At 40.8% G+C, this 27656-nt stretch overlaps 1 protein-coding gene across 2 annotated transcripts; it reads right to left on the reverse strand.

Annotated features, from left to right (window-relative positions):
* Positions 1-1014: 1014 nt before the first annotated feature.
* On the reverse strand, positions 1015-26817 carry LOC140921276 (multiple PDZ domain protein-like). 2 transcript variants are annotated; one of them, XM_073371262.1, is made up of 36 exons: positions 26542-26817; positions 25198-25864; positions 24328-24574; positions 23324-23464; positions 22698-22874; positions 22340-22436; positions 21579-21670; positions 20689-20908; positions 19768-19826; positions 18986-19058; positions 18747-18841; positions 18223-18403; positions 17945-18126; positions 17153-17327; positions 16792-16932; positions 15977-16192; positions 14484-14640; positions 14211-14249; positions 13344-13478; positions 12608-12875; positions 11679-11837; positions 9593-9830; positions 9117-9194; positions 8340-8515; positions 7519-7833; positions 7000-7104; positions 6778-6852; positions 5954-6287; positions 5600-5742; positions 4925-5008; positions 4465-4582; positions 3923-3998; positions 3617-3764; positions 3067-3214; positions 2342-2483; positions 1015-1826 (listed from the first exon to the last, which is right to left on the reverse strand). In XM_073371262.1, the coding sequence occupies exons 1-36, from the start codon at positions 26555-26557 to the stop codon at positions 1556-1558; spliced, it is 5988 nt and encodes a 1995-aa protein (XP_073227363.1). In that variant the 5' UTR covers positions 26558-26817; the 3' UTR covers positions 1015-1555. The 2 variants fall into 2 exon arrangements, with proteins under 2 accessions (XP_073227363.1, XP_073227364.1); XM_073371263.1 differs by lacking the exons at positions 23324-23464; positions 24328-24574; positions 25198-25864; positions 26542-26817 and having other exon boundaries at positions 22648-22763.
* Positions 26818-27656: the final 839 nt, after the last annotated feature.

The following is a 27656-nucleotide window of genomic DNA, read 5'->3' on the forward strand; positions in this document are numbered from 1 at the left end:
CAACTGAGCAAACCAGCTGCTTCCAGTCACTTCACCCACAATATATACATGGTATATGTGAAGGGACTGGGCCGTGTTGATGTGGTCGAGTTGGACCATGGGACTGTTTTGGGAGCACGAATTTGACCCAGTTTCCTTTGCAACCTCGTATAAAGTAGCCCCGGGGGGGGGGGGGGGGTACTCCCATACATTACCTATACGGGTATGTGCCGCCCAACGGGGTCGTGATTTTGAAGCTCCTGATTTAGAACGGGGTATCTATTTCAGAGGCGTTTTCTAGAACGGGGTATAAAAAATTGTGGATCACGGCTTTATCTTCTGCTTAAAATTGTTGCTGATTATGAAGAAGCATTTATTTGATGTATAAATCGAACAAATAAAGAAATATCTTTAAAAAAAAACAGGGCTATTTCAATTTACAAACTTTCTGGAACGGAGTATAAAAAATTGGCTCATTTCTAGAACGGGGTGTCAGTTTTAGGGCGAATTCTAGAACGGGGTATAGAAAATTGGCTCATTTCTAGAACGGGGTATCAATTTTAGAGGAAATTTTTTTTACAACGGGGTGCCAATTTGGAGTCCCGGGCGGCACATACCCACCCAAAAAATACCCAAGTGCCCCCCCCCCCCCCCCCGGGAAAGTAGCACGGTTTTGATCTACACCAAGATCAGAGGAAAAAATAACGGATTCCCATTTTTGGATATTTTAGGGTATTTAAAGATACCCATAAAAATCCCAAATTTGGCAAAGTGAGACAAGTCCCAACCAGGGAATTCCCAACCAACTTCCCTGATTGGGACTTGTCTCACTCTTCCAAATTTGGGATTTTTGTGGATATTCTTTAAATACCCTAAAATATCCAAAAAAGGGAATCTGTTATTTTTTCCTGTGCGATCCGGCGTCTGTTCGCTGCTGTTTTGCAAGACTTCACGCTTCACTTAAAGGGTTCAAACGCTAAGAAAAAAAATCACTCCGGTTTCACAGAATAGAGAGAAGAAAAATCACGCGCAGAATTTTATTTGAAACTTTATTTAGACTAGAAAAAGTCGAAACCTTTTTTACAACATATTGTAACAGGCATGCATACTGCACGTTACAGTTCACTATTATAAGTTAATAACTACAGAAGCTGGAGTTACGATCAGCAAGTCACGCTGTGAGTTTATTGGAAGCAAATTAGCTTCTCCTAGCCTGCGAGAGGGCTCTCCTAAAGTACCACCATGGCGTACTCCCGAACGAGCTGGCCCGCAGACAATACTAAGTGATGAAAATCGCTCTTTGATATTGTTAGCATAAATGAAATGATTTTAAGTTTATACGAAAAAAGAGAAGAACAGAAAACTTAAAACGCTCATAAAAACGATTATCAAAAGACAATATGAACATATTTTAAAAACTATGTGGACAACAAAAAACTTTTCGGTAGGCGATGTGGCGTTAACATTATTTTTCTGTCCTGGAAGCACAGGTTTGGCACAGGACACCTATGCTAAGAGTGCACAGGCTAGCCATATGAAAATAACGTCACAGTAGTCGTGTAAAATAACGCGTTCCTTATGAAAGTACAGTTAGAATAATTTTTCCTTTGGTTCTCTTCAGCATAGCAACGGCATTCTCATGCGCTACACCAACAAGGCTCTCTCCATTCACAGCAACAATCTGATCACCACGCTTCAATCGTCCGTCTCGTGCCGCGGCACCAGTGGGGAAGACAGTTTTGACGTAGATTGGAAGGTCGCCATGAGGACTCCCATGACCACCCACGATACTAAAACCCAGGCCCTCTGGGCCGCGTTCTAGCTCAATAAGTTTCGGCTCCAGTGGTCTGAAAAGATACAAGACAAGTATTAGGAATCTGTAAAGAAAAGAGTGACTTCTCACATTCGAACGATGCAGAAGAGCCTACGCCTTTAAGTTTTAAGAGATATTCTCTTAGAAACGAAAAGGAAACCAGGTCGAGTTAACTTTCGCAAAGACTTCTGGGATTTGTACCGGCGGGGATGCACGACGGTCAGCTATTGGTATTTTTTTTTCACTGTCCTGAGTAACAGCCCCAGACGTCTTTGCGAGAGTTAACTGGGACCCAGTTTCCTTCTCTTTGCGGGTCCGGTTGAGTTTCTCGCACATTCCAACTCAAACCATTGGCAAGAGAAAGAACCCCCCCCCCCCCCCTGAGACTGTGAAAGACAATCATGCAATTTAACCTAGAAACTGTGGACAAAGTACTGCTCTGCGCTCTCTCCCATGATTTTGTTTGTTTTCAGCTCTTGACAAATGACATTGGTGACTACTCTATCAACCTGTGATGGAGAGTAGATAAATATTCTAAACTCTACTCACGTTTCTTCTTCTTCCTCTTCTTCATCTGACTGAATCAGATCGCCAGTTTGCTCTACGAGCTCCGACGTTGGTAGCAAATTCGCCAGAGGGAGGCTGGGAACGGATGATTGTTCTCCTGGATGTATTTCCGGTTGTTCAAAATCTTGAAAAAAAAAAGGTATTTCAGTAAAAAGGTCTTGCAAACTATCGTTAGCCAAGAAAAAGAGAGGCGCAATTCTCTTGGGTTTTATCAAATTTATAGCTTGTTCATATGCCCAGGGTTAATATTACTGCTTTTGAGGTACAAAGGTAGACTACCTTTTCCCAAAGGAGCTTATGAATGGAGGGGACCTTAAGATCAGACGACAGCAACGGCAACGGCAACGGCAACGAGAACGTCAGAAAAAGCAATAGGTGTTACAACCAAAACAACAACTCTTCACGTGAAGCATACTTTTTGTGAATTCCTTTGCCGTCTTTGCACGACTACTTCATCTAATTTCACGTTTCATGGATGACGTACACAAGTAAAATCGAAATTCTTTCTCTTTCTGCACTTACACATTGTTCTTAGTGATTCAACTCCTGGAGAGTTCCAATTTATTTGACAAAGTAAGTGCGATAAAATAATCGCGATGAAAATTGAAAGAACGCGAATTCACTCGAAGGTCCCTAATCCTTACACACAGATGCAGCCTTACCAGTAAACTTAGGAGGTTAACACAAATAGAAAACTCATCACTTACCGAGCGGGATATTAACAGCAATATTTTCCATGCTACTGAACGAACCTGCGCCTAATTGTACGTTGGGCAAACTGCTCATTGAAGACGGGCGGGAACTGGTACCGTGTTTCAGTCTAGCGATCTCCAGAATAACCCGACCAGAAGTTCGCTGAAAAAAGCAGCATTAGAGAGTTTAAGCTTTACGTATACGGCAAACGGCAAACCTCAGATTCAAGTTGAGAATTTCTCAAAATAGAAAGTGACCAGATAAAAACAGCTCAGAAAATTCTTATGGATAAAAAATTGCGTGAAACTACCTTATTTATGTGTAGAAATAATGAACAGTAGGCGACAAGCAAAGGGAACACTTGGTCACGTGGTACAAATTGACGTAAACGCGATGCTTAACCTCTCTATTTGTTCATCGGTAAACGTAACGTTACGCTGTAGTCTTGAAAAAAATGTCCTGCTCACAATTATTAACGCTATAAAAGTAGTCTTTTACCCGTTACCACCAACATTAAAGAAGTCCATCGCCTTGGTATTTACCTCTACACGTTACCATGGTTACCTTAAGGACGCCAGCAGCGATTTCCTGCGTTGCATTTTTAAGATCTTCTCCGTTAACAGAGAGGATCTGATCACCAGGCAGCAAGCGTCCGTCAGCCTCAGCAACGCCGCCTTTGACAACATCAGAAACGAATACTCCAGTGTCATTCCTGTAGGGTGAAAAAATATGTGGAAAAACTGAATTTTTCACTTTAAACTGTGTTGATTACAAAGGGAACAATCATAACAGAGAGTAATAGCTTCAAGGCGGACCGTCACACCGCAAGATATTTGATTAATTGATTTCAGTCTATTTCGCAGACTTTACCTTCGGCCAACAATGCTCAAACCTAGCCCCTGTCCGGGTGCTTTGTTCAACTCGAGTGTCAGGTATTCAAAAGCCTCTGCAGAGGAAATAAAACTCATTATCATACAACTGTGAAATAACTTTAATTCACCTTGGACAGGGAACAGGTAAACTATGCGACATTTCCGGCTTAAACACTGGGAGTGTTCAGAGACAAACGCCAACTTTAAATTTGCAACAACAAAAAAAAAATTGAAAATGAGACTGAATAGCAGACGGAACAGTATGATTGAAGGCAGGGCGAAAAAATGCAAGGCGGTTTTTGAACTTTAGAGTTTGCGTGTTTGTGAAAAGAGCAGTAAGGAAGGAGGACTCAGTCTAAGCACAGTTTGCCTGCATAACTGGCGGGAGTAGCGGTTGAGTGCTGCTAATTTTGGCGGCGGAGCCACGAGAAGATTGGGAGTATCTAATAATGACAACCCCGCAATCTTCGCAGGCTATGCAAAGTTCATACGATCAATACTTTAATTACAGTAATTAAAATAATTAACTCTGAACCACACCTTCGTCTTTAAACTGTGACTCGTCTCTTAGAACTACAAGTCGTACTACAGCTGGTGTCTGCCGGAGAGCTGTGATAGCCATGTCATGAGTAGCCTCTCGTAGGTCCACTGAGTTGACCTTTGGAAAAAACATCAGACAGTATGAACAGCGGTAATAGCATATGTCATGCGTAGGTAGACTCAACTGCAGGTGACACCAATTCTGGTGAGACTGAAAACTGATGGTGCTTATGATTTTTTACGACGCTATGTACTTAAACGGTTTCGTCACATGCGAAGGTCATCAGAGTCATTCTTGTTTGGCAAACCTGGTGGGTTTAACGAACGTTTACTTCGCTACAAACCTCAAGATTTTGCAAAAACGCTGAAATAATTGATATGACGAACAAACCAAAAGCTGGTAGTTCTTATGGTTAAACAATAACGTTAACAGTTCAATCAACAACACCGGATAACTCACTTCCAATATTTGATCTCCAGCCCACAGTCTTCCATCTTGAGCAGCGGCACCATCTTCGTATACTTCATGTATGACAATGGCACCCTGGGAAATAAAACGGCATTAACGTTCCGTTTAGTCTCCCTCGCAGCCCTTTTTAGTGTCAGCGATACTAAACACGGTTGCGAGGGAGACTACGTTCTGTTCAAAGCGCTTTTCAATTGAACAGTACGGCTTCACTACACTTATTAGCAAAACAATTGGCTTAACAATACGCTAACCTAAGAAAGGGAACACAAAACCAATCGAGAACTGCTAACACTGTTGGTTTTCGCTGTCAAGCCATCAAAACTAAAAATCGAAAGCGTTATGTAGATAAAGCCTAGAATTTGGGAATGGGAAAAATAGAACATAAAACAGCAAACAGCCTCGCCAAGATTTACGTCTGTGTGATTTTTCAAATGCGAGAAACGAGGAGAAATGATTAACCCAAAATTTACTGAGATTTGAATGGAGGCATTTGCCTAGTCCCTGGGGCCTAAGTTTTTCGCGCGGCCTATGTTCGTCTCGGATACGTCACCAAAATGAATTTGCCGAGAAAGCCTGGGAAGACGCCGAACAGGAACTTGGTAACGACGTCACATAAAAAAGTAATATTTTTGGTAAATCAAATCAATTTACACAACTTGAACTCACCAAGAGAGTATCTGCTCCGCCTACAATACTAAGCCCCAGGCCAGTGTTGCCTTTAGGAATTTCAATCACACACTCTTGACCGGGAATTATTGGTGCTGTGCGGGGATTTGGCATCTGTGTCAACGATGAGACAAGGGGCGTAACTGTAAAACAAGACGAGAGAGAAGAAGTCAGTTGAACATGCCAGTAAAAGAATCTTAAAGGTAAAATTTGCCACAAGTCGACCACGAGAGTGTCGAAGGCGCGAGGGGTGCTCGCACAGCGAGCGACAGCGAGAAACAGAGTCGCGACCTTAACACGGGCTTTGATTAAGTCTAATCCAAGGTAGATACCAGTATATAATACACCACATACCTGCTACTTCTCTAGGAGACTGCTGGATAACCAGAACTTCTGGCTCAGGCACTTCTGGTTTGGGTGGAGATTTTCTCGGCGATACAGGACTTCCACTAGGCGATCTTTCGTAAGCTTTCTTAGTCATTCGGGGACTCTCAGTTTTTCTTGGACTGCCGGGTTTTTTGGGATCTGATAAAGAGTCCCTAACAGGTTTCTTAGCAACAGGAGGTCCCCGCTTAATGGCGCGCGGACTTCCGGTCTTTTCGGAAACTTGTCCACTTCCGGCTGGCGTTTGTTTCCTGGCAACCACGAGTGACACCTTTCCTTTGGTTCTTTTTAATATGGCAACAGCCTAAAAACAAACAAATCAACACTTTTAAAAGCTGATCCGGTAAGCACAGGTGTTTGCCAACGAAGCTATTAAAGTAGGACCACCATCACGAGATATTAGGGAGCTTAAACAACTACGACGACGACCACAACGACAAAAAAAAAACAATAGGTTTAATGATCAAAACAACAGCTCTGCACGTGCATCACGCTTTTTAGTACATTTCTTTGACGTCCACTACGCGACTACGACGTGAAACCTCCTAATTTGACGTTTTATGGGGGACGCAGACATACGACGACGAATTTTCTTTCATCTTTTTGAACCTGAATAAAATCCTTAAGAATTCAACTCCAGGAAAAGTCGCTTGGATTTGACATATTGAGCGGGTCCAAATAATCGCTATTAAGACTGAAGGAACGCAAATTCACTTTTTAAGCGACGTTCTCGTTACCGTCGCGTCGTTAGATCTTAAAGTCCCTATTGTATTTCACTAGCGACAGCCGTTTACCTCAGCATGAGAAAGTCCTACAATGGGTTGGTTATCCACTGCAAGCAGCTGATCTCCTTTCCTCAGTCGGTTATCCTAAAGATAAAGCAGAAACTAGCTTAGGAGAACTCTTCACTGAGGTCAAATGTCTCGCTAGTCCTTTCAAAAACGCAGCGTTAACACAAAGACTTCAATAAATACACAAGCATTTTGTATGAGAGAACCAGGAAAAGGTTGAAGTACCTTTTGGGCAGGTCCTCCCTCAGTGATGTCCTTTACGTATATACCTGTCTGGCCCTCAACAAATCCTGGGCCTTCCACCACAGCAAAACCAAGACCAGTAGGACTCTAACAAAAGAACAAGAGCGGTTGTAGAGGTTTCATTAGCCTGTGCCAGGTTCTCGGTAGGTGCAAAGGAGTGGAAAAAGCGGGCGAGCGAAAACAGCGAGAAACGAGACTTCCCCGGGTATCCCCAGTCCCCACTTGGTTTTCATGCAAGGTACTCAAAAGTTAGACCTTCAGGGTGAGACTATTATTGAATGTGAGAGGGGAAAACGTCAAACAAAAGGCTACAGCTAGGAGTATTGCTACAACCTCTCTCGGAGCCAAATTCTAGTATGGCAAAGAGTCCCTCAATTGCCTACATTACGGACATCCGTGCAGGTTCAGTAAGGGGTGCGCGGGAGGGGGCAACACAACTCCCAAAAGGAAATCCAGTGAAAACAAGGGTTCTATTCGACACAAACATAACATTTTACCAACCTTGACGAAATCAATGAACTCGACTTTTTGTCCCCCCGACAGTTCTTTAAGAAGAGTCGGTGACACAGTAATACCCTCAGCAACCGGTGGAGGACTGGCACTAGGGCTGGGCCCAGATCGTCGGGGACTTCCGGTTTCTCTTCTCTGAGCTGACGGCGATGACTCGGTGGACTGAACATTGAGTGGTTTCACTTCCGGTTCAAATGACGCGCGGCCCCTGGGAGATTCATGAGCCGGTGGTGTTCGGGCTCGACTCAGAAAATCAGCGGCTTCCTGTGTGCGCCCCAGCACCAGCTCGACCTCAGGAGGGGTGTTCTAGGGGGAAAATAGAAATAGTGGAAAATATACCCTCAGGATATCATTTACAGAATTTGATTTTCCTGGTTACAAAATTTGCTCAAAAAATATAGTAAAACTGTTGGGATTCTAGCAAGAGGCATGTGAAGTGAGTTGGGGGAACTACATTGAATCACTGACAGGTTCGTTTCATTAAACGGAAAGAACAGTGCGATAGCGTTAGTTACGCTGACGTAACCTGTTGATATTAATTTGCCAACCAGAAGCGCATTGTTTCTTGTAACAATTGATTCTTTTGTTCCACTCGTTACAGATTTCAAAACAAATACAATGTTTCACTTAAAGTATTTTAACAAACCATAAAAGATCCACCTCGCGTTCAAAACGACGGAAGACGAGTAAAAGGCAGGGAACTCGTAATCAAAGCCCACCGTTCAGTCTAAAAGACGACGTGATATTATACAAGGCAAAACAAAAATAAAACATGATATCAAATAAAACAGTAAATCAAGATTAAAACTAACCTTTAATATGGTTGAAGCCTCGTAATGAGTCAAGCCCCGTATGCCGACGTCATTAACCTCCAAGATTTCGTCCGCTTGTTGTATTTTTCCATCCTTTTCCGCTGGCCCGCCTGGCTTTACATCAACAACAAAAATACGGTTTGCCGCAGCACCTTTACCGCCTGCAATACTCAAACCTGAATACAAAACAAGATTTACAGGTTAAACGAGATTCTCTAGAGAGAGAAACCAGTCAGCGACTTTGCACCTTACTGAACAACTACCAAAGAAAAAATGCTTTGGGAATCATACTGGTTGCTTTTTAAACAGTCAAAACGAAACATTATATACAAAAACCACAAAAGCACACACAATATCACTTCACGGTAAAGGTCTTGCATAACAGACAGCCTCTGCCGTTTATCTCAGTAAAACTCTCTATTCTGACGCCAGACGTTAGCACAGTAGTCAAGTCTCCAAGGGGTGAGCGGGGGGTATTCCCTATGACGGCCTCGGAAATGGTCTATTTTATAAAACTTTAACACGAGCAATTTACAAGTGTAGCTATTGTTTTCAGACTTTAAAACATTGGCTACACTAACTGTAAATTACGCTTGTAAAAGTTTTATTAAATTGGCCCCCTGGCAAACGGGTTTAAACAACTGGCCCTGGAAAACGCAGGGTTGCATCCTGTTCTGCAGTAGCAGCTTCCTGTGATGACTTTTGTTTTGCAGCATAATGAACTTTTGTAATTTTCATGAATTTTACTCTGATCGCTCCTTTTGCAGTTCAACTTACCCAATCCAGTGCCTCCTTTTGTAAGATTCACGATCAGGAACTCGCCCGTAACATCCGGGTACTTAATTCTCAGTTGCCCTGGGAAACACAAAGACGTTTAGATTTGAATGGTTGCTAACGAGCTTTGTCTATGCGGGTTATAAATTGAAACTTACACAACGTAAGAGTAATGAACACAGCACTTTTAAAAAGATTTTTGTCAAACATAAAACGATCAGCCAGGGATAGCGAGCGCATAAGGAAAGCTCGAAACGGTTTGCACCTAGCCAGGGTATTCTAGGCTTGAATGAAAGTTACAAAAAAAGAAAAATTAAACCGTTTTTTTTTTTTTTTTTTTTTTTTAAATCACTATTTGACAAACTGGGTGATAACCTATCTGTTATAATTTGACTTCGCTGCTTGTGTCACAGAAACGCAATTACAACCCAGAAAAAAAAGAGGGAAAACAAATTAATAAATATACAAAAACACCATACTTTTTCTGTCTTCCTGACTCTTGACTATGTTAAAACGCGGAGGTAAGTTCAACAATTTGCTCTCAATATCGGCCTTGACGTCATCACTCTTGACAACGCTCGTGACTGGTTCTTCTGCTTCAACGGTAAGGTTTTTGGCGGGAATAGGAATGTCTTTTCTCAGCGAGTCATCAGATGGCAAAGTAGACAACTCGGATGAGGGCCTAGCACTCGTTACTGTCACATTCGTTGATTCGACCTTGGAATGATAAAAAGAAGTAGTAGTAAGCAACAAACACAAGACCAGTTTTTAAGTTATTACGTTATTAATAGAGTTCTTATAAGCAAAGACGTTTTTAGTAACACACACGTCAACCACACGTGGAATTTTTGCTTTCTTGGGCAGTGGCTGTGCCCAAATTTTCGGCCACATTGTTTCTATAAGAACAAAAATACTAAAAGGAAAAAGCCTCATTTTCGATTAACGTGCGTCGCCCAAAAATGCCTTTGCTTAAGGTCCCTATTATGGGATAACAACATTGACAAAACAGAACGTTGCTAGCCTATGTCAATATTGTACAATACTGATAGTTTATCACTCAAATGCAGCAAAATATACTGGAATTCCCCACTTAAGGGAGTCCGAATTCAAGAATCTGGGAAATGTTTGCTAGTGGAATCCAGATTCCCCCTGATGAATCCAAGTTCCATTGGCAAATCTACTACCTGGAAACCGGAATCCACGGCGTGGAATCCAGAATACAAGACTATCTTGGACTCCTTTACATGGGGCGAACAATGATCAGAGATAGGACTATAAATATTATAAACGAATTAAAATACAAATAAAGGATAATAATTAGAAGTGAGAGGTTTGAATATTGACTTACGATTACAGGCAGTACAAAAAGCATGAAATAAGATTGCCTTGCATTTTTAGACGGAAATGTTATTAATTACCTTCTGAAAGGAACATTGAGTAATGCTCTACAAGTTTTAAACTTATCATGTCATTAATCCATAAGCGATACACCTACTTATAGTTTTATGTAGTGTCTGGGCATTTGTTGTAACGAGAATAGCGCGTTGCGAAGCTGTTACCTTACAAACATAACTTCGATCTCTTTCCAAATTTAAACCTTTTGATCTTCCGAAACGTAGCGGCATATTGAATGGGGAAAAACTTGTAAAATCCCTTACAGCTGTAGTGATGTTTGTTTGTTATCTGCCTCAACCTGCCTCTAAATAGGCATTATTTTTTTCAAAATACCCAACTGTCACCTCTATTTTCTTAAAATCGAACAGACGGACGCCTGTCCGGGTTGAATCCGTCGTAATTTGAGTTTTTTTGGTTTTGGTTTTTTTGTTTTTCTTTCAAGTAAACCTCAAGACAAACATTAACAGATCATTGAATCACAACCACCCTGCATTTAATCATTCACTTTGTTTATTTTTCATTCCATTGGTCGACTGTATACAGGAGTCCAATAAAATAATAATATGGAATCAATAATTCATGACTTTGGGAAAATAAAGGATCCTATCTACAGATCTTTCACACGAGCTGAGCAAAAACTTCGCCTTGGGAAATTTTCTGATTTAATGATTTCAAGAACGCAGTTTGATTTAAAGTACATAAGTACATTAGTCTAGAGAAAAAGTTATGAGAATTAGGAAAATGATCGCTTAAGGGAAAATGCTTTGATCTTTTCACAAATTCTCTCGACTAACTCTCTAAGAAAATGTATGGATCTAAGTCTGGAGAATGTTTATGTGAATAACGGGGCTGAGGGGGTTAAATTGTTTACCCACGAAACATGTATGAACAAGCGTGTGTGCGTTCTAGACGGAATTAAACGTCGGAAGTGTTGGTGTTTGAGGGAAAAACCGGCGAAAATACCTCTCGAAGCAAGGGACATAGCCGACGACAAATTGGCATTACTGCATGACGTGCGCTTTTTAAAGAAGCACGCACTCGCTCGCGCCTTCCATCACGAATCGCTTCGATCGCCATACATGTAATTCATTGGAGAGCTTGCTCGCAGGCTAATGCTAGCATGGTCGCTTTCTCGCAGTCTAGAGAGACCATTAAATCAAAGTAACTCACCTGATTGTTAAGTGCTACTTCCGGTGTGACTGGCATCACGGGTGGGCTGCTTGAGCTGGAAGACACGGTTCTCACCACAAAACGCACAGGATTCTTGGCGCGTTTGATTATCTCCACAGCCTCGTCATGGGATGCGTCACGGAGATCGTGACCATCAACCTAAGAAAAAATGAAAAGTGAGGTTATAACGAAGCAAATAGTGGATGCTGTCCTAGCTTTACCGCAAGTTCCGAAAGTAACGACCTCCCGAAAGAAGCGACCCTTCGAAAAGAGCGATAAAATTTCACAGGTGTTAGCAAATGCTACAAGTAATGAGGGTGGTTACTTTCGAAACTCCTTTCGTATCTCCTTTCTAGCGGCCATACTTACTTACTCTAATTATCATAGTGTCGGGTAGTTGATTCCACAAAACTGTTGCTGAATTTTAAACCAACCTTGGTTGTCTTTAATGAGAGGGTACTGACATACAGGGATCTTAAATGAAGCACTAACCCTAAGCCCTGTTTTCTAAGTGTCTGGATGACCGCCCCCCCCCCCCCCCCCCCCTTATCTCAAGGTTTGGCTCCGGCACTGTACCAATTACATCGCCTTTAATGACTAAAAATTCCCTCTGAATGGTATCGGGTGAACCATTTGATTCCAAGCGGAATTTCCATTTTCCATTTTTTCCCCGGTCGATGGTATGTATCACTAGTTTCTTTTTGCCCTCAGGTTATATGACCTATATGATGCCGCACAGTGTACAAGAGTCTGTCTTGTATGGCGCCTGCATATCATTTTATCTTTGAGATTAGTTGTTGTTGAACACTTAGTTGGCTCCTATACAGTTTGCTCGTCACTTGTGTCCCTGTTTGGTTACGAAACGAAAGTCTCCATTTGGTGAGGCTTGACAAACTCAACAATAGACCTTAATTCACTAGATGCATTACCTCTAAAATCTGGTCACCAGTCACCAACGTTCCTAAGCGCGCAGCCGGACTGGACTCTAGTACGTGTCTGATAAAGATGCCTTTGAGGCCCAGACCTCCCGGACCTACTTTTCCGCCCACGATGCTAATACCCAGGCCACTATCAGGCCCGCGGTTGAGTTCGACCACTCGAACTCCAGGTTCGTCATAGATGGGCGGTCTGGCCGACTGAAGCAGGTCTGGAAGGTTTTCTCCTGCGTCTGGGATGGTGTGCTCTTCAGCTTCGTCCCTAAAATAGGCATGGAAAAGCAAGCAAATGAGCATCACGAGGCTTGCTAATCTCCCACGCAGCCGTTTTTGTCTCGTCACACAACGCTCTCCACGAAGAGCGATGCGTGACGGGATTAAACGGTTCCATAGGAAACTAGAGGCTTGCGAGTTGTATTTCTCAATATATTTTCAGGAAGCTGGTAATTCCCTCCCAATATATAGGTAAGATGCTGACCAAAATTTCAACTTCCGAATAAATTACGCTTTTAAAATCGTTCATGGTCATCCATCGCTACTGAGAAACCTGGCAATGCATAACATGACGATAATATCTAAAACTGAAGAGGCGTAGATGAGTCTACTCTTTTCATTATTATATTCTTAACGAAACAATACAATTATTACATTTATTGACGCTTTTATGACACCCTACATTGACTGTAACTACATAAACCCAAAGTAATATAATTCCCTCTGCTCTCTGTACCTTCTCCGCTCTCGTTCAAGTTCAGCCTCCAGCGGCGTAGAATCCATCGATGAAGTCGAGCTGTCTTCTAGGAAAGATGAGGGGGACTGTTGAATAGCACGTGCAGGCGTCATGTCGCTACGAATGAATGTAAACCTACAATAAAATGAAGCGAGTTAAGGCTTTCATTATCGACCAGTTTGAGATCGTCCTTAAGGCTCGGTCATTGTAGCGTTGGTTTTCTTTATGGGCCTGTTTTGCGGGGACACTGGTAGGCTTTCTGCGCATTTTCGTAATAGCCAATGAAAGGAGAGATGGCGTCCCCCAAATACTCCCATAATGCAACTCGATACGTGACGCTGTCCCAGTCCTACTCTCAACCTCTCAATGGCCAATACCCTAGAGTCAATTACTGAGACATGTAAATGAAGGCATAGGTAACGTCTAGAAAATGACATTAGGTTGGCAAAGATTTAATAGGCCATTTGCACGATGGCGTCATTTTACTACCACAACCAGAATCCTTTTGGTTTTTCCTTTCATATTTAAATTTAGTAATCCCAGTGAGGTTTGAATAACAAAGGCCCTAATTAGCACAAGAACGCAAAACCTGAAAGATTCTGGTCGTAGTAGTAAAATGATGTCATCGGGCAAATGGCCTATTACAGCGGAAAGGATTTTATCTTTATCTCAGAGAATTCGACTTGCTCCGTCAACGCACGAATTGGCTCTTTAAGTCACTGTATCTACTGTTTAGCTAACTGAATCTCTGTTGATTTTACGACTCTCTGCCAGTCCGAAAATTGAACGAAACCCGTCGCGATCTTGCTCACAAGAGTTTTTCCGCGCTAAAAAAAAGTTAATGACTTTAACTACTAATATACTCACACTATATCCTTCAGTAAAGACTGTTTCCGAAGCACTGACCTGAAAAAGTACAAGCAATTGGTATGACCTTAAGCGTTTTTGTTTTGGAACAACCACTGAACATACACAAGAGTAAATGGAGGGGGGAGGGGAGCCTTTGGCACTCACCAGGCTCCTGCCCTCATGTATAATTCAATTACCAAATTCAGTGGCTCTGATCTCTACCCACTAATCGGTGTTTTGATACTAGAAAAAGCTTGCATATACAACTTTAATGTCAATAAATGCCAATACCTAGCTCTGTGACTTGACAGGCCGATCATACTTTCATCATTGACAGCACAAATGTGATCCCCGACCCCTATCCGGCCGTCCAGTCCCACAGCGCCTCCGTTCAGAACAGACTTGACAACACATCCACAGCCGTCTTCATCACCCTTTAGCGTCAAACCTGGATGAAGTGCACCACGAAATTGAGTTTACTGAAAACATGTTTAGAGTTATATAACGCAGAGAAAAACACGACATATTTCACACGACGCATTTCTCCCGTTTTGACCACGCCTGTATTTAGAATTTGAAAGCGCAATAAGCATAAGAGAACCACGACTGAACAGTTGGAGCACAGGCATAAGAATAGGCAAGCGAGAAGATAACTTTTCCACCCTCGTTTTCAAGTGCAATGTCGTTGTGTCGTATGTGTAAAGCGGGAAAAAAGGAGCATATGCAGGCGACCATCTGATATCACCCTCCTCACGAAACGTTTCTTTTCCCTCCGTCCTGAAGCAGACGGGTAGAACTCGTTGGACGATCCATTCATTCAGACGAACTTTACTGAGCCAGACCAGTCGTAGTTGTTTATTGTAACTGTTTAACACGCAACACATGACTCGTTTAAGGTTGCCTGGTTCATTTTTAATAGGGACTTTAAGATCCAACGACGCGACCGCAACGAGAACGTCAAAGAAACAATAGGCTTAATTACCAAAACAACAACTTCGCACGTGCATCACACTTTTGTACATTTCTTGCCATTTTTGCCGACTACCACGTGAAATAGCCTAATTTCGCGTTTTATGGAGAACGTAAACAAGTAACGACGAAATCTGGACTTGGATATAGTCACTTGGAACTCAACCTCAGGAGGGTTTGCCTACATTTGACAAAGTAAGTGGGTAGGAATAATCGCCATAAAGACTGAAAGGACGCAAATTCACCTTTTTAGCGACGCTCTCGTTGCCGTCGCGCCGTTGGATATTAACGTCCCTCATATCTCCAATAACGCGTCTTTAGTCGCCATGAAAGTTGACAAATTACTTATCAGCGACAAAATAACAACTTCGTCAAACAAATTTGTCTCCCACGCATAATATCAAACGCTACAAACAGCAAGAATCAACTTTGAAAAACTGTTAAAGTGATGTTACACGGGACGATTCGCAACGACGATTTTTAGCGCAAGACAGGGTTCAAATGTTGGAACAATATTGTAGCCATTCGAAACAATGTAATAACAATGTTGTAACGCTGTGTTACGCTAAAAATCGTCGTTGCGAATCGTCTCGTGTAACAACACTTTTAGACCAACAAGGTTTCAAAAACCACAGTTGCAATTCGTTCCAATCTTTTTCAGGTTCGTCCATCCGGGCGTTCTTTTATATTTGCTGTGTTATTTTGACCTTCTTTTCATACTCTGAGCATGTTTCACTAAATTTGTGGCTGCTCCCAGTGTGTGAATTTTGATAATATAATTTCGCAACACATGCGTTCTTTAATTATGAACTGACCTAGTTTTCCAACCATCTGACGCCGAATGGTTATCGTCTCCATACGTGATTTAATGTTTTCCGGTAAACTGTCCAAGTCAACGGAGTCTCCAGAAAACAACAATGGCGGACCAAAATCAAACTTGCCGGACCTGTCTTCTTCTTCTTCACTGTCACTCGATTCATTGTCGCTTACTTTTTCAACCTCTATGTCGCCAAGCAAGGCTGAGTGTTTGCCTACAACACGAGTAAAAAAAGAGGTGAAAATTATACTTAGTCAAACTCGCTATAAAGGATATGCCTCATTACTTCGCAGCTGTCTAACAGAAAGCTCGAGGGCAGTTCCTACCAACAGTTTACTGTTGCACTCATAGTACGAACGAATATGGAAAATCCCACTTTAAACGCCGTAAGACCGTTTATTAATAGTTTTTAAAAGCAATTTTGAGACTTCCGCGCCACTGTTCTAACCTATTAAATTAAGGCAAAACGACACCAACGAGGCTCCCTTGCTTACCTTTTGCCGCGCTAGGCAAGAGCTACCTTTGACTGGTTTATCGATGTTGAACTGCAACGGTTTTGATTTGGTAGAGGAGTTTCCGTGATTTTCATTTTATGAGACTCGATTCATTGCACCACTAAGCTTCGCGATGGGTTGAGAGATTTCGTGAATATTTCCTCAACCAATCAAAACTTGCTCAAGCATTTTCCCGCGCCTGGCACCCGTCACAAATTCCCGCCACATACATAGCCTCGGTATGTGATTGGCTCATTTGATTTTCGGCTCGTACCTGATTGGCCAGAGTTAACAGTACGCGATTGAAAAGAAAACTCACTTTCTCTTGGCTTTCTCTGCCCATCAATTTCCAGCGTTACTTCAGCATTGTCCCTTGCCGAGTCTGGAGGACTCTCTCCAGTTCCTTCTTCGTCTTCATAGTCTCCAACCGCTGGCCTGGCAACTCCAATTCTTACTTTACCTGAAGTTTAAAAGAACGTTTTCGAATACTTCAAATACTTCCCTTCCCTCAAGTCATATCCATCGTAGGACTTCAAGAATAAAAGAAAATCGCAAATGTACTTCATTAAAGTTCAATTTGACCCGAGTACTAGGTTTCGAATCTCACTGAGCACTTGGGTCACCTGTGGTATTACTATTCAAACAAATTCTCATAACGTTTTTTTTTTTTTTCATCTCACCCTTTGGCGTTCCTTTAAGAGTCTGCACGGCATAAGCGAGTGAGGAGTTCTCCAAATCTGTATCATTCACTGACATCAGACGGTCTCCTGGGTGCAAGCGTCCATCTTGCTCTGCCACTCCACCGGGTACCAGGCTCTTGATCACGATCACGGTCTTCTCTGGAGAAACTGGATCCTATAAAAGCAAAGACGTTTTAACTGAGGGCTTATAATTTAAGGCCTTATAACAGAACCCTTATTATAAGGAAAAGAAAAAGTAATAATTCCGCTCAAAATCGTGAACTTACGGGAGACCGCAGACTTGCAGAAGAACGTCAAAGTACCAGTAGCATCGGACAAACAGGATACACAAGTAACAGATTTTCAAGAGTACTTACAACTGGTTAGCCTGCGTGAACGCTGTCTTGTAGCGGTTATGAAAACTTAGCGCGACCAGTTAAGCTGAAAGACCAGCCAACGTGCTAAGTACGCCGGCGCTAAGCGGACAAAACATGCCAAACTCGCTTAAGGAATGAGTCGCGCATTGCTACGATAGGCCATTTTACGGTTATGAGCTTAGTACCCTAGCCTCTGAGTGAACGTGAGGCTAGGTTGACCTTGTTTTGATACAAACCTCTAACGTTTTTTAATGAAATTTATGCTAAAGAAAAACTAGTTAGCAAAAGAACATGATTTACATAATAAAGCAGGAAGGGTTGTATCAAAAAAAGTTCAACTCCAGCCTGTTTCTGCCTGTGGATTATTGTAATAACAAATGATTGTAACCAAAGATTTGCTTCTGGAATGTCTCACCTTGTAATCTAAAATGCTAAATCCCAGTCCCCTGTCTTCCTTTTCTAGCTCGACATACTCTGTGTCTTCAGACCACATGGATTGTGACATGGAGGAAGCATTGAAGCCGGTAGGGCTGGGGCTATCGGGTAGCTGAGACAGCATTGGGCTGGGCGTGGTAATTCCCAGGTCTAGACTCTCTTCTACTAATTCATGTTAAAAAAGATAGATCAGTAAAAGTAAGGGAAATTACACAATACCTTATTTATTTATTCAAGGTGAATGGAATGGCACCTCACCTTGTGTCGCAGATTGTGTTGGTTGACTCTCCAACTCTCCTTCAGCTTCTGTAGCTATTGGCAGTTCCTCGTCGACCAATTCTCGTTTTCTAGCAACCACCAATCGGAAGTCCAGTGGCAAAGCTTGAATAAGTGACACAACGTCTGAGTGACTCATCTCCAGTACACTTTCACCATTCACCTGACAAAATAATAAAGATTAGTACTGTTACGTTTGTCAAACCTGTATTAAGTGGTCAGTTGGATATTCCCCAAGGGTGATCACTAATGTAGGATGTTGATTGTCACTAGATAACATTATCAAATTGAAATGGAAATTGGTTTTAAAAAAAGACAGTAACATAAGGCCATGTTAGGATAAAATTCCGCCAAGCAACATGTCCTTGAAACAGCAACATAAGACAAGGTGAAATGGTGACAAACGATATAAAAATGGGCCTACTTCTCAAAACATGAAACATATTTGAAATTTAGAGAAGGGACATACGTACCCCACTCCCCCCCAAGAACATGACTCCACTTACCTCCACCAGATGATCGCCAGGTTGCACAATGCCATTCTTACCCACTGGTCCCTCAGGATTCACAGCATGTACTCTGTGCCACGGCAGCGAACCATCTGACAGAAACAACATCAATGGCTATAAGACCACAACAGATCTTTCACCACTCAACAGTAAAGTGTACAGTATATTGCAATAAAGTTATTCACATCAAAGAAATGCTTACTGGACCTTTACTAATATTTTGCATTTTGTAATACCTAGTGGATTTTGTGTGCCTTCCAAACTGATACCCAGTCCTCCACCAGGCTGGAATTTGGATATGTCTGCAACCTATTGATAAAAAACAGTATTATTTTATGCAGCATGTTTTATCCAGGAACATCATGCAAAAAGTTGACCCATTCACTCTCAAGAAGTTTGCCCAAAAAAGCCTTCTGAAGCTACACATAGTTGAGCTGTTTTCTGGTCACTTTGTGGATATAAAGAACCAAATTTGCTCAAAATGCCATTTGTACATAACATCTGAAGTTCTAGAAGAGTGGAAAGCAAAATTTCCAGTTTTTGGTTTTAAAAGTTACACACAGCAGTCTCGACTTATACATTTTGCTTCCAGTCCTTCTTTTTTGATCTTTTGCTTTCCTTGGCCAATTTTTCCTTAAGATGAGTAGTGCAACAAGACTTTCATTTGAATTTTTGGGTCAACTCAACACGTGGATGGTTTTTCTGTGTGTGTGTGTGTTTTCCTCTGGCATCCTTGACCAAATCATGCTCACTATTGCATGGTTTGGAAGACTTCTTCCTCCTACAAAAGCTGTCCTTGACCCTTAAACTGATAACATCGGAAGTGGTACGAGGGACATCAATCCGCATGAGTGTTTATGGGCATGAGTTCATGGGTGAATGGGCAAAATATTAAAAATGCAGATCAGATACTGAACACTCTACATGTATACTCAAATACAGGCCCCTCCCTTCAAGATAGACACACTGGTAACTAACCTACAAGGCTACAACACAACACATATCAGGTCAAACTCACTAGAATGTCCACACTATCTCCAAGAAGGTTGCTGTAGTGCTCTTTAACAGCTTCTGGCTCTGAAAGAAAAATTCTAAAGTAATTATCATGTATTAACAATTTCAATTTTCAAGCTCTTGCCTCCAAGGGTCAAACTTTAAGCTGAAGATGGCACCTATGTCAGCTAAACTTAAATTTTATATGTAACTTAAAATCTTGTTAGGCAAAAGGTAACCAGCTCTACCAAGTCATCAAATAAGATGAATATTCATCAAGTCTTAATTATATGCATGAATCAAAATATTTTACTACACAAAATTCTTTAGGGGCATCCAACGACTTTTCTGATGTCTGTTCAAGGTTACTCAAATATTGCCTAGAAATTTCTAAAGCTTGATAAAGGCTGAAGATTTGAGTATGACTGTTCCATTATTTTGTCTAAGATATTCAGACGTTTTCTACTACCTTACCTACAACCGATGGAGGTTGTGTTTTTCACATTTTACTACCACAATGTTGCAATTATTAATTAAAAAAAGGTCTCCTGAAAATTTGGTTATAAAGGCAATAGCTCCCCTAGAATTTTCTATTTAAAGTATGGCTACCCTGTGTCCTAAAACTTTCGAACTTAAATACCACAGTAGCTACAAGTAACAGTTGCGCATAGACAAAAAAGCCACCTAAAACTCTTGGGATGATAAACATCCCCCTAAAACATGCGAACAGATAAATAATAGCTTTTAGGGAAGCTCCAAATTAACCAAACAGGCCTCTAAAACAGAGAGAAAACCATCTGAGACTGACTTCTGACATATCTGAACACATTCCATCATTGGGTGCCTCTGATTCTTTGACACGTACTACTACCTAATATTATACTAGCTCCACACTAATACATGTATCAGTCAGTACTTGTAATACAGTACATTGGTATTAACCTACCTTTCCTTGGTTTTCTAGCTGTAGACGTTGCTTGTATTGTTGCAGGCGAAGCTTCTAATAATCCTGAACTGGCCTGTGAACTAACTGATCCAGCTGTATATGACCTGCTGTATTTGCGATTGACATGTCGTGCCACCTTCAGCCTCACAACAGGGCCTGTTTGTTTGAGAATTTCAACTGCTTGTTGATTGTCTTTTCCATGCAGATTAATGTCATCAACCTGTAAAAACCAGAAAATTTGGGCTGCCTGCATCTGTGCTAGGCCTTTATTTACAATAATATCAATGTTTTAGGTTCCTAATTGTATTATCAGCTTTTGGGATAGCTGCTGGGCCACAAAACTACAAACGCAAAAAAAATGGCTGTTATCATTGCAGATGGTGCACTCATCCCTTTCAGCTTAGCCTCCTGATTAGCTAGGGGTGTTTTTGATGTTTTATAAACTCGAGAGATAAAAATATATCAATAACTATCATATTCTCACAATTCAAAAGCACCTTAGAAATTGTTTGCAAAAATGTAGTTTAATACATACTTTTACACAGGTACATTCATAATTATTTTCTGGCGTCTAAGGTTATGTTTGCTCTATACCGGATAGCTTGTGCGCTGGCATGAAAACCATAATTTATGAGAAAGGGGTTCTGTTCACACATAAGAACATTGATTTCAGCGCAATTTCTGTAACAGAGCGAGGAGCTGCATTGCGCCGATCTCTAAAGTGAAAGTCACATGCTGGATAGGTGTTCATACTGGATAGCTTTTTGTATCAGGCGCATGAAAAGATAACTGGTATAGTAGTGTGTATATAGCCTCAGAGGACAATTTAACACAATGAAACTAGACTGACAGCTACACTGCATCAAACATTGTTACTTGTAGCCCTGTACCTCAATTATCTGGTCATTAATCCTTAACTTTCCATCAACAGCAGCGGCACTTCCTTCAGCTATACTCTTCACAAAGATCCCAGATAATTCCTCTATAAAAACATGCAAAAAAAAATAACTTTTTTTTTCCTTCGACCTGAAATGATCCTTTTAACTGCCAAAGAGGATGAAGTGATATTATTATTCATACCCATTTTGTAAAATGCAATGTTGTACAATGTATGTGTAGCCAAACATTTTCCTAGTAGGATAAATTCAGTACACTTGTCTATCTACAACAATGAATCCAGAAGTTCACAGTGTTGTAAACATTATCCCTGCCAACATTTGTACCTTTGATCTTAGGCCAGCTCATTCTGACGACCATTGTCTCACATGTGGCAGAAACATTTGCAAAACTGCAGCCTTAATTGACAAATCTTCAAAGACTAAACAAAAGCAGAGACATACTGACCACGTGGTTAACACTTCAAGCATCGGATCTGATCTGTGTTTGCACTGTCATTATCTGTCTTCTCCATTAAGTTTACCCATTCGCTCCTTCTTTTACTGTGTTATTTTTACCTCTTTTTAATGTTTTGAGGGGTAGTTTCAGTATCTTTCACCCAGTTTGGAGGCAGTTACAATCATTTGAATTTTGATAAAATTTTCGAGACACAGCTCCTATAAAAGTCTGTGAGTGTACAAGAGATACATGAAGTGTACGTGTACGTATAATGAGCATGAACAAACACAAGCAAGAAAAACATTTACAAACGAACCTGGTGATGTCTGCTCAACATAACCAGCAATAGTAATTCCCAGTCCTCTGCTATCCTTCACAAGTTCAACATCAAATGTTGATACATCTCTATCCTCCTAAAACAAGAAACAAGAAAAATTCCAGACTGATGTTTCCTTGAGTTTCATTTGTTTGTTTGATTTTTTTATAAGGGGGGAGGGGGGGGGGCTCTAATTGACAATTATTTTCAAAATTATTTTTCTCTTTTTTAAAAGCTATTGTAAGTAATCTCCAGGCAGTTTTCCTTTAAATTGCACAAATCAAAACTGATTGAAAAGTAGCCATTACATGTATCTCCATGTAATGTGTTTTTGACAGTTTTTGGCTGGCAACTGTACCTCTTCTCCGGTAACACCATCTACCATGGGCTCTTCTCCGATGACCAGTCGTGCAATAACCAGTTTGACATGCTGTCCAACTTTACGTAAGACTTGCGCCACCTGTTCACTACCCATTCCACCAACATTGACTTCTCCAATTTGAAGAATGTGGTCACCACTTCGTAGCCGTCCATCCTACAGTTCAATCAGAGATGCAACACGGGTTAACTAACTGATATTTTGAGTGAGAGCTAAAGTTCACATAGTTCATAGAAACTGATTAACATATTAGAAAGAAGGGTCAATGAAAAAACCCAGGTAAAACCCAGTCTCGCTTCCACCAACAACTCTAAACTGCAATCTCCACCCGGATAGCACCACTTTGCCACACTGATCCGGCTCAGATATGTAAAATAGCTCTGAGGTCTGAGGAGATAAGTAAGGCTATACAGTCAAGCTATGGAAGTCATTGACCATGCTGATCGCAGAGCGGTGCTCCCACCTTTACACTATACGTTTTGTTGTGATGTTTTTATTAGACTTAAATTTAAAGCCTAGCCAAAGGAACTGCGACATTAATTTGTAAATGTCAAGAAAATTTATTGTTTCAGCATCTCATTCTTCTGATACAGTCAATGACTCACCCTGTCAGCCACACCTCCTGGAAGGATGGTTTTAACAATCACCCCAGTACTTCGACCACCAACAATACCAAATCCCAGACCTGAACCATCATTGTGTAGCTCCACAGTCTCAATATGCCGTAAATTCTCACCATCACCAGCCTGTACATGTAGTTGAAGCAATATGAAATTAAGAAAGAAACAAAACATAAAAACAGCAACATTAATGTATTTATAAATGATTAATGAGTGTGTTTACAGTACAGGATATGCGTATGTACATATATATCTCATGCAACACAGAGCTGAGCTTTAATGAACAGTTTTCTTTTCTTAGGCCTAAAGTATCCTTGCAATGTCCTTTGTTTACATTTTTGTGTACCCTCGGCAGCATTTATACAGTTGTAACACTAGTGCTAGTGGGGCCAAGCAGATGCCTGAAACAAATAATCTAAATCAAATTAAACAGGCTAAAGAACCCCAACTGACCAGAGGCAAACCAGCTGCCTATTTACATAATACAAGTGTAGTCAAGGAGTTAAACTTGTGACTACTGCAAACAAATTAATCTGAATTACAAATCCAGTGCTCTAACTGCTTGGCCACACTGCCTCCTTTTGACCAAGACAGGAAATAATGATGCAAAGATAAATGTAAGATTATAATATTTATCATTATCATTCATACTCTCTCAATCCCTGTGCTACAGTGTAGTTTAAATTTACAAATTACACATCGGGGCAGTTATGGTGGATTAACCCTTTTAGTCCCAGTGGTGACCAACATCAATTTTCTCCTAACAATATCCATACATTGTCAAGAGCTAAAGTTATGAGAATTAATAAAATGAACACCAAAGAGGAAATCCCTTGATCTTTTATTAACTCTCTGAACTAATTCTTCAAGGAAATGTATGGAGATCACTTTGGAGAATTTGTATGTCGATATTGGGTCTTAAAGGGTTAACATGCGTTTTCATGCGGCAGATTGGACAGTTCACATACAGAAGGACAACGTGTACTTACTGGCACTGTGATAGACGTATGTGACACTGAACTAACATCTGACGGAGTCCTGGATAGCATAGAACTTGCACCAGAAGTTGTACGAGACAGATTTCGTGAGCGAGGTATTCCTCCCCTGGCAACAATAAGTTCAACTTCACCACTTGTTTGCTGTAGAACGCCAATAGCTTGTTGATGTGATACTCCACTATCAAGTTGTTTGCCGTCAATTGCAAGGATCTGATCACTTTCCTGTAAACGACCATGCCTTTAAAGCACAAAAAAAGACAGACATTAGAGTGTACATCACATGAAGGACCTTCTAGTGTAAAATTCTGACAAGTCACAGCCTTGAAACTGTTGAAACAGTGACATACATGACTGTACAGATTAGGGAGACCAACAATACAAAGATGGATGAAAACATGGAGAATGTTGAAGATGAGCACACAGACAATAGACAGTAAAGTAAAGAAAGGGTCGTTTCCTCCTCAATAATAATGTGTGAAATTTCGACATTCAGATTTGGGACATACATTGTACATTATAGTGCTGGGTCCAAGACATTGCATATAAAAAAAATTATACTGTATCATGACAAGAGTCTTGGAGCCAGGGCTAAAAATATTAATGTGACTCTCTATGGGAAAAAAGTACACTAATGATATTCTGTTCAAAGGTATCTATGTGATGCAGCTAAATTCTTACGTTATTTCCACAAATTATGACAATCCAACCAAGAAAAATTTAACTGCAACATACACTAAATTTCCAATCTTACCATTAGAAATATAGATTTACAATATCAAGTGGCCAAAATTTAATACTTGTTACTATTATTTAATAATAGTAACAACTATTAAATAATAATTTCATTTTCTATCCTTTTACCTTCCAGCAACACCTTCGGGTTGAATCTCCTGAATGAATATTCCTAACTCCCCACGGTTCTCGCTTTTCAATCCAACAACACTAAAACCCAGACCTCCCTGATCTGGCTTCATTAACTTCACAGTCTCAATCTCACGACCCTGTGCAAGAGTTTCAATGCCCTTCTGAAAGTCTTCATTCTGGCCAAATTTGGATTTCTTAAGCTCGTCATTAATTTGCTCTCTGTTATCTTCTGGCAACTCAAAATCCAATTCATCTACAGGAAGATCTGGAGTTGCTTCATAAGCGTATGAAGTTTCCTGGGGCTCTTGCAAGTCTTGTTGCTCACTCCTCGGTTGCACTTCAACCTGCTCGGGTTCTTGATCAAATACCCCAGCAGTTGATGCTGGCTCATTCCTTACTTCACCCTCTGCATCTGAGCTGGACTGGTGAGGAAATACAAGCTCTCCTGTAGGCGAAAACTCAAAATCTTTCACTGAACCAGGTGGTGAATGCTGGAGTTGTTTATTAAGTCGTTTAATAGACTGCTGTATGACTAGAAGTTGCCTAAATAGTGGACTCTCCAACATCTGTTTGATCCGCTCAAGTTCTTCGTCATTGTCGGTGTCCCCTTGGGACTTGAGCTTCTGTTGAAAGCCATCTAAGATTTCCACAGCACGAGATGTGTCTAACATAAATAAACAAATTATCAATAAATAATTTACTAATGTTTCTGTTTTTGATGCATTAGAGGAAACAACAGATATCAGTGTTGGTTTTACAGTAGCTCACTGCTAGAGTACAAGAATAACTAGTCTTAATTATTGTTATTAACATTAAATTAAAAATTAATGTTAAATAAAATTCATTTACCTCGTTTTTTATACAATGCCATCAGAAAAAACAATTTAGCTATTTTGTTTACGCATACACATGTACAAGACAAAACTCTCGAACTTCTCGGGAAAAGAAGGATTTCACACAATTGGAATTTCCGGTATGTATGAGTCACATGTGAGAAACTGAGAAATTGTTGCGGACGCTCGCCTAGAGGTTAGAATGGGCTCGTTTTTTTATTTATAAGATAAAAAAACGAAGAAAATATGCTTTGATTGGTATGGAAAATAACATTCTCATCGAAACAGTGCGGGCCTCAAACACTGAAGGATTTACAGCGTATCATCGATATCGAAACACGAAGCTTGTCGCTTACATGAACTCTGTCAAAGGACTGTTATCCACACGTTAAATGTCTTTCTATGACTCAAATAACTGTCAGAAAATATGTATAGGTTTCTTAGTGAGTAGCTTATCCTTTTACACCGCATTTGGGGCACTAAACCAAGAAAAATAAGGCGTACTAACCTGATAGAGTAGACATCGTGGCGAGCTGACCGGTCAAAACATAGAGATGTTTTCGCGATATTGCGAGATTATGATGCACCGTTCTTTATCATTTTCGTCTTAGGTTTAAGAAGAAACGCTGCAAACAAAGGTCCTTCCGTTAATGAACTCGTAAACGCTGTTGATTTCAATCAATTCCTCCGACGATAACTCAATCTTGCGCGTCGAGTTTGTAAATAGTACTCAAGCCGAGGCCAGGTTACGAAGATGGCCACGAAAATGCATTGCGCGCCTAGAAATCGCGTGAATGGTCGCGTGTGTCATTTATACATTTTTATGGTGGCTTTCTTCGCTTTCTAAATTCTTCTTCTCTGATAATCTGCGGAAAAAATGAAACATGCAAATATAGAAACAAAATTAACAACTAGTTATAGGGCAGTTTAGGGTGGTTTCAAGCTAGCTTGATTTGTAAAACGGAGCGTCGTTGTAAAATTTAACTGGCTCGCTCAGTGTTAGACTTCAACTTTAAATTTTCAACTTTTTTTCCCTCACGGTTTCTCCAGCAGACTCGGGTAAATTCAGTCTAAGGATGAGGCCCCGTCATTGTTTCTTTTTTGCCAGCATGAGGCCGGGTATCTTTGTCCGTGAGCCTCAGCTTTCTGTGGAGAAGACCCCCAGTTAGCGAGTTTTTATATCACTGACGTGGCACAGGGGCACCCAACGTCAATTTTTGGAAAATATCTGTTCAGAAGACAATTTGACATCTAGAATTTTCGGAACATTCGTTGTAAAATTTCTTGCTTGCCTGCCTCTCCTAGGATTTTCGAACATCTAAAAAATAGTATAATTGCCCATTTTTAACGAATTTTTACCCTAAAAAGGTCACCTAGACTTTTCAGGAGCCCTTTTCCTGGCTGAAATTTTCGAAAAGGTAAGTTTTGATCCTTATAATTTTCGGATCACTAGACTTTAAGCTAGGAAATCCGAACAGATGAAAAATTTTTAGGGATACAAATATGCCTATATCTACCGTTTAAATACTAAAATACGTTCTACAATGCTATATGTGGTTTTAAACTATAGTCTCGTTGGGTGCTGACTGATATCACTGACGTGGAAGTGAGAGAATTTTATCA

Source organism: Porites lutea, chromosome 12, assembly GCF_958299795.1.
Source record: "Porites lutea chromosome 12, jaPorLute2.1, whole genome shotgun sequence".
Taxonomy (NCBI): Eukaryota; Metazoa; Cnidaria; class Anthozoa; order Scleractinia; family Poritidae; genus Porites; species Porites lutea.

Bases quoted from the DNA above. Each gene is read 5' to 3' on its own strand.
- LOC140921276 (XM_073371262.1), bottom strand. The intron at 9,195-9,592 runs GTATGGTGTTTT...TGTGTTTCCCAG, and splicing joins GAGTCAGGAAGACAGAAAAA to GGCAACTGAGAATTAAGTAC. The intron at 8,516-9,116 runs GTAAGTTGAACT...TTTTGTATTCAG, and splicing joins AAAAGGAGGCACTGGATTGG to GTTTGAGTATTGCAGGCGGT.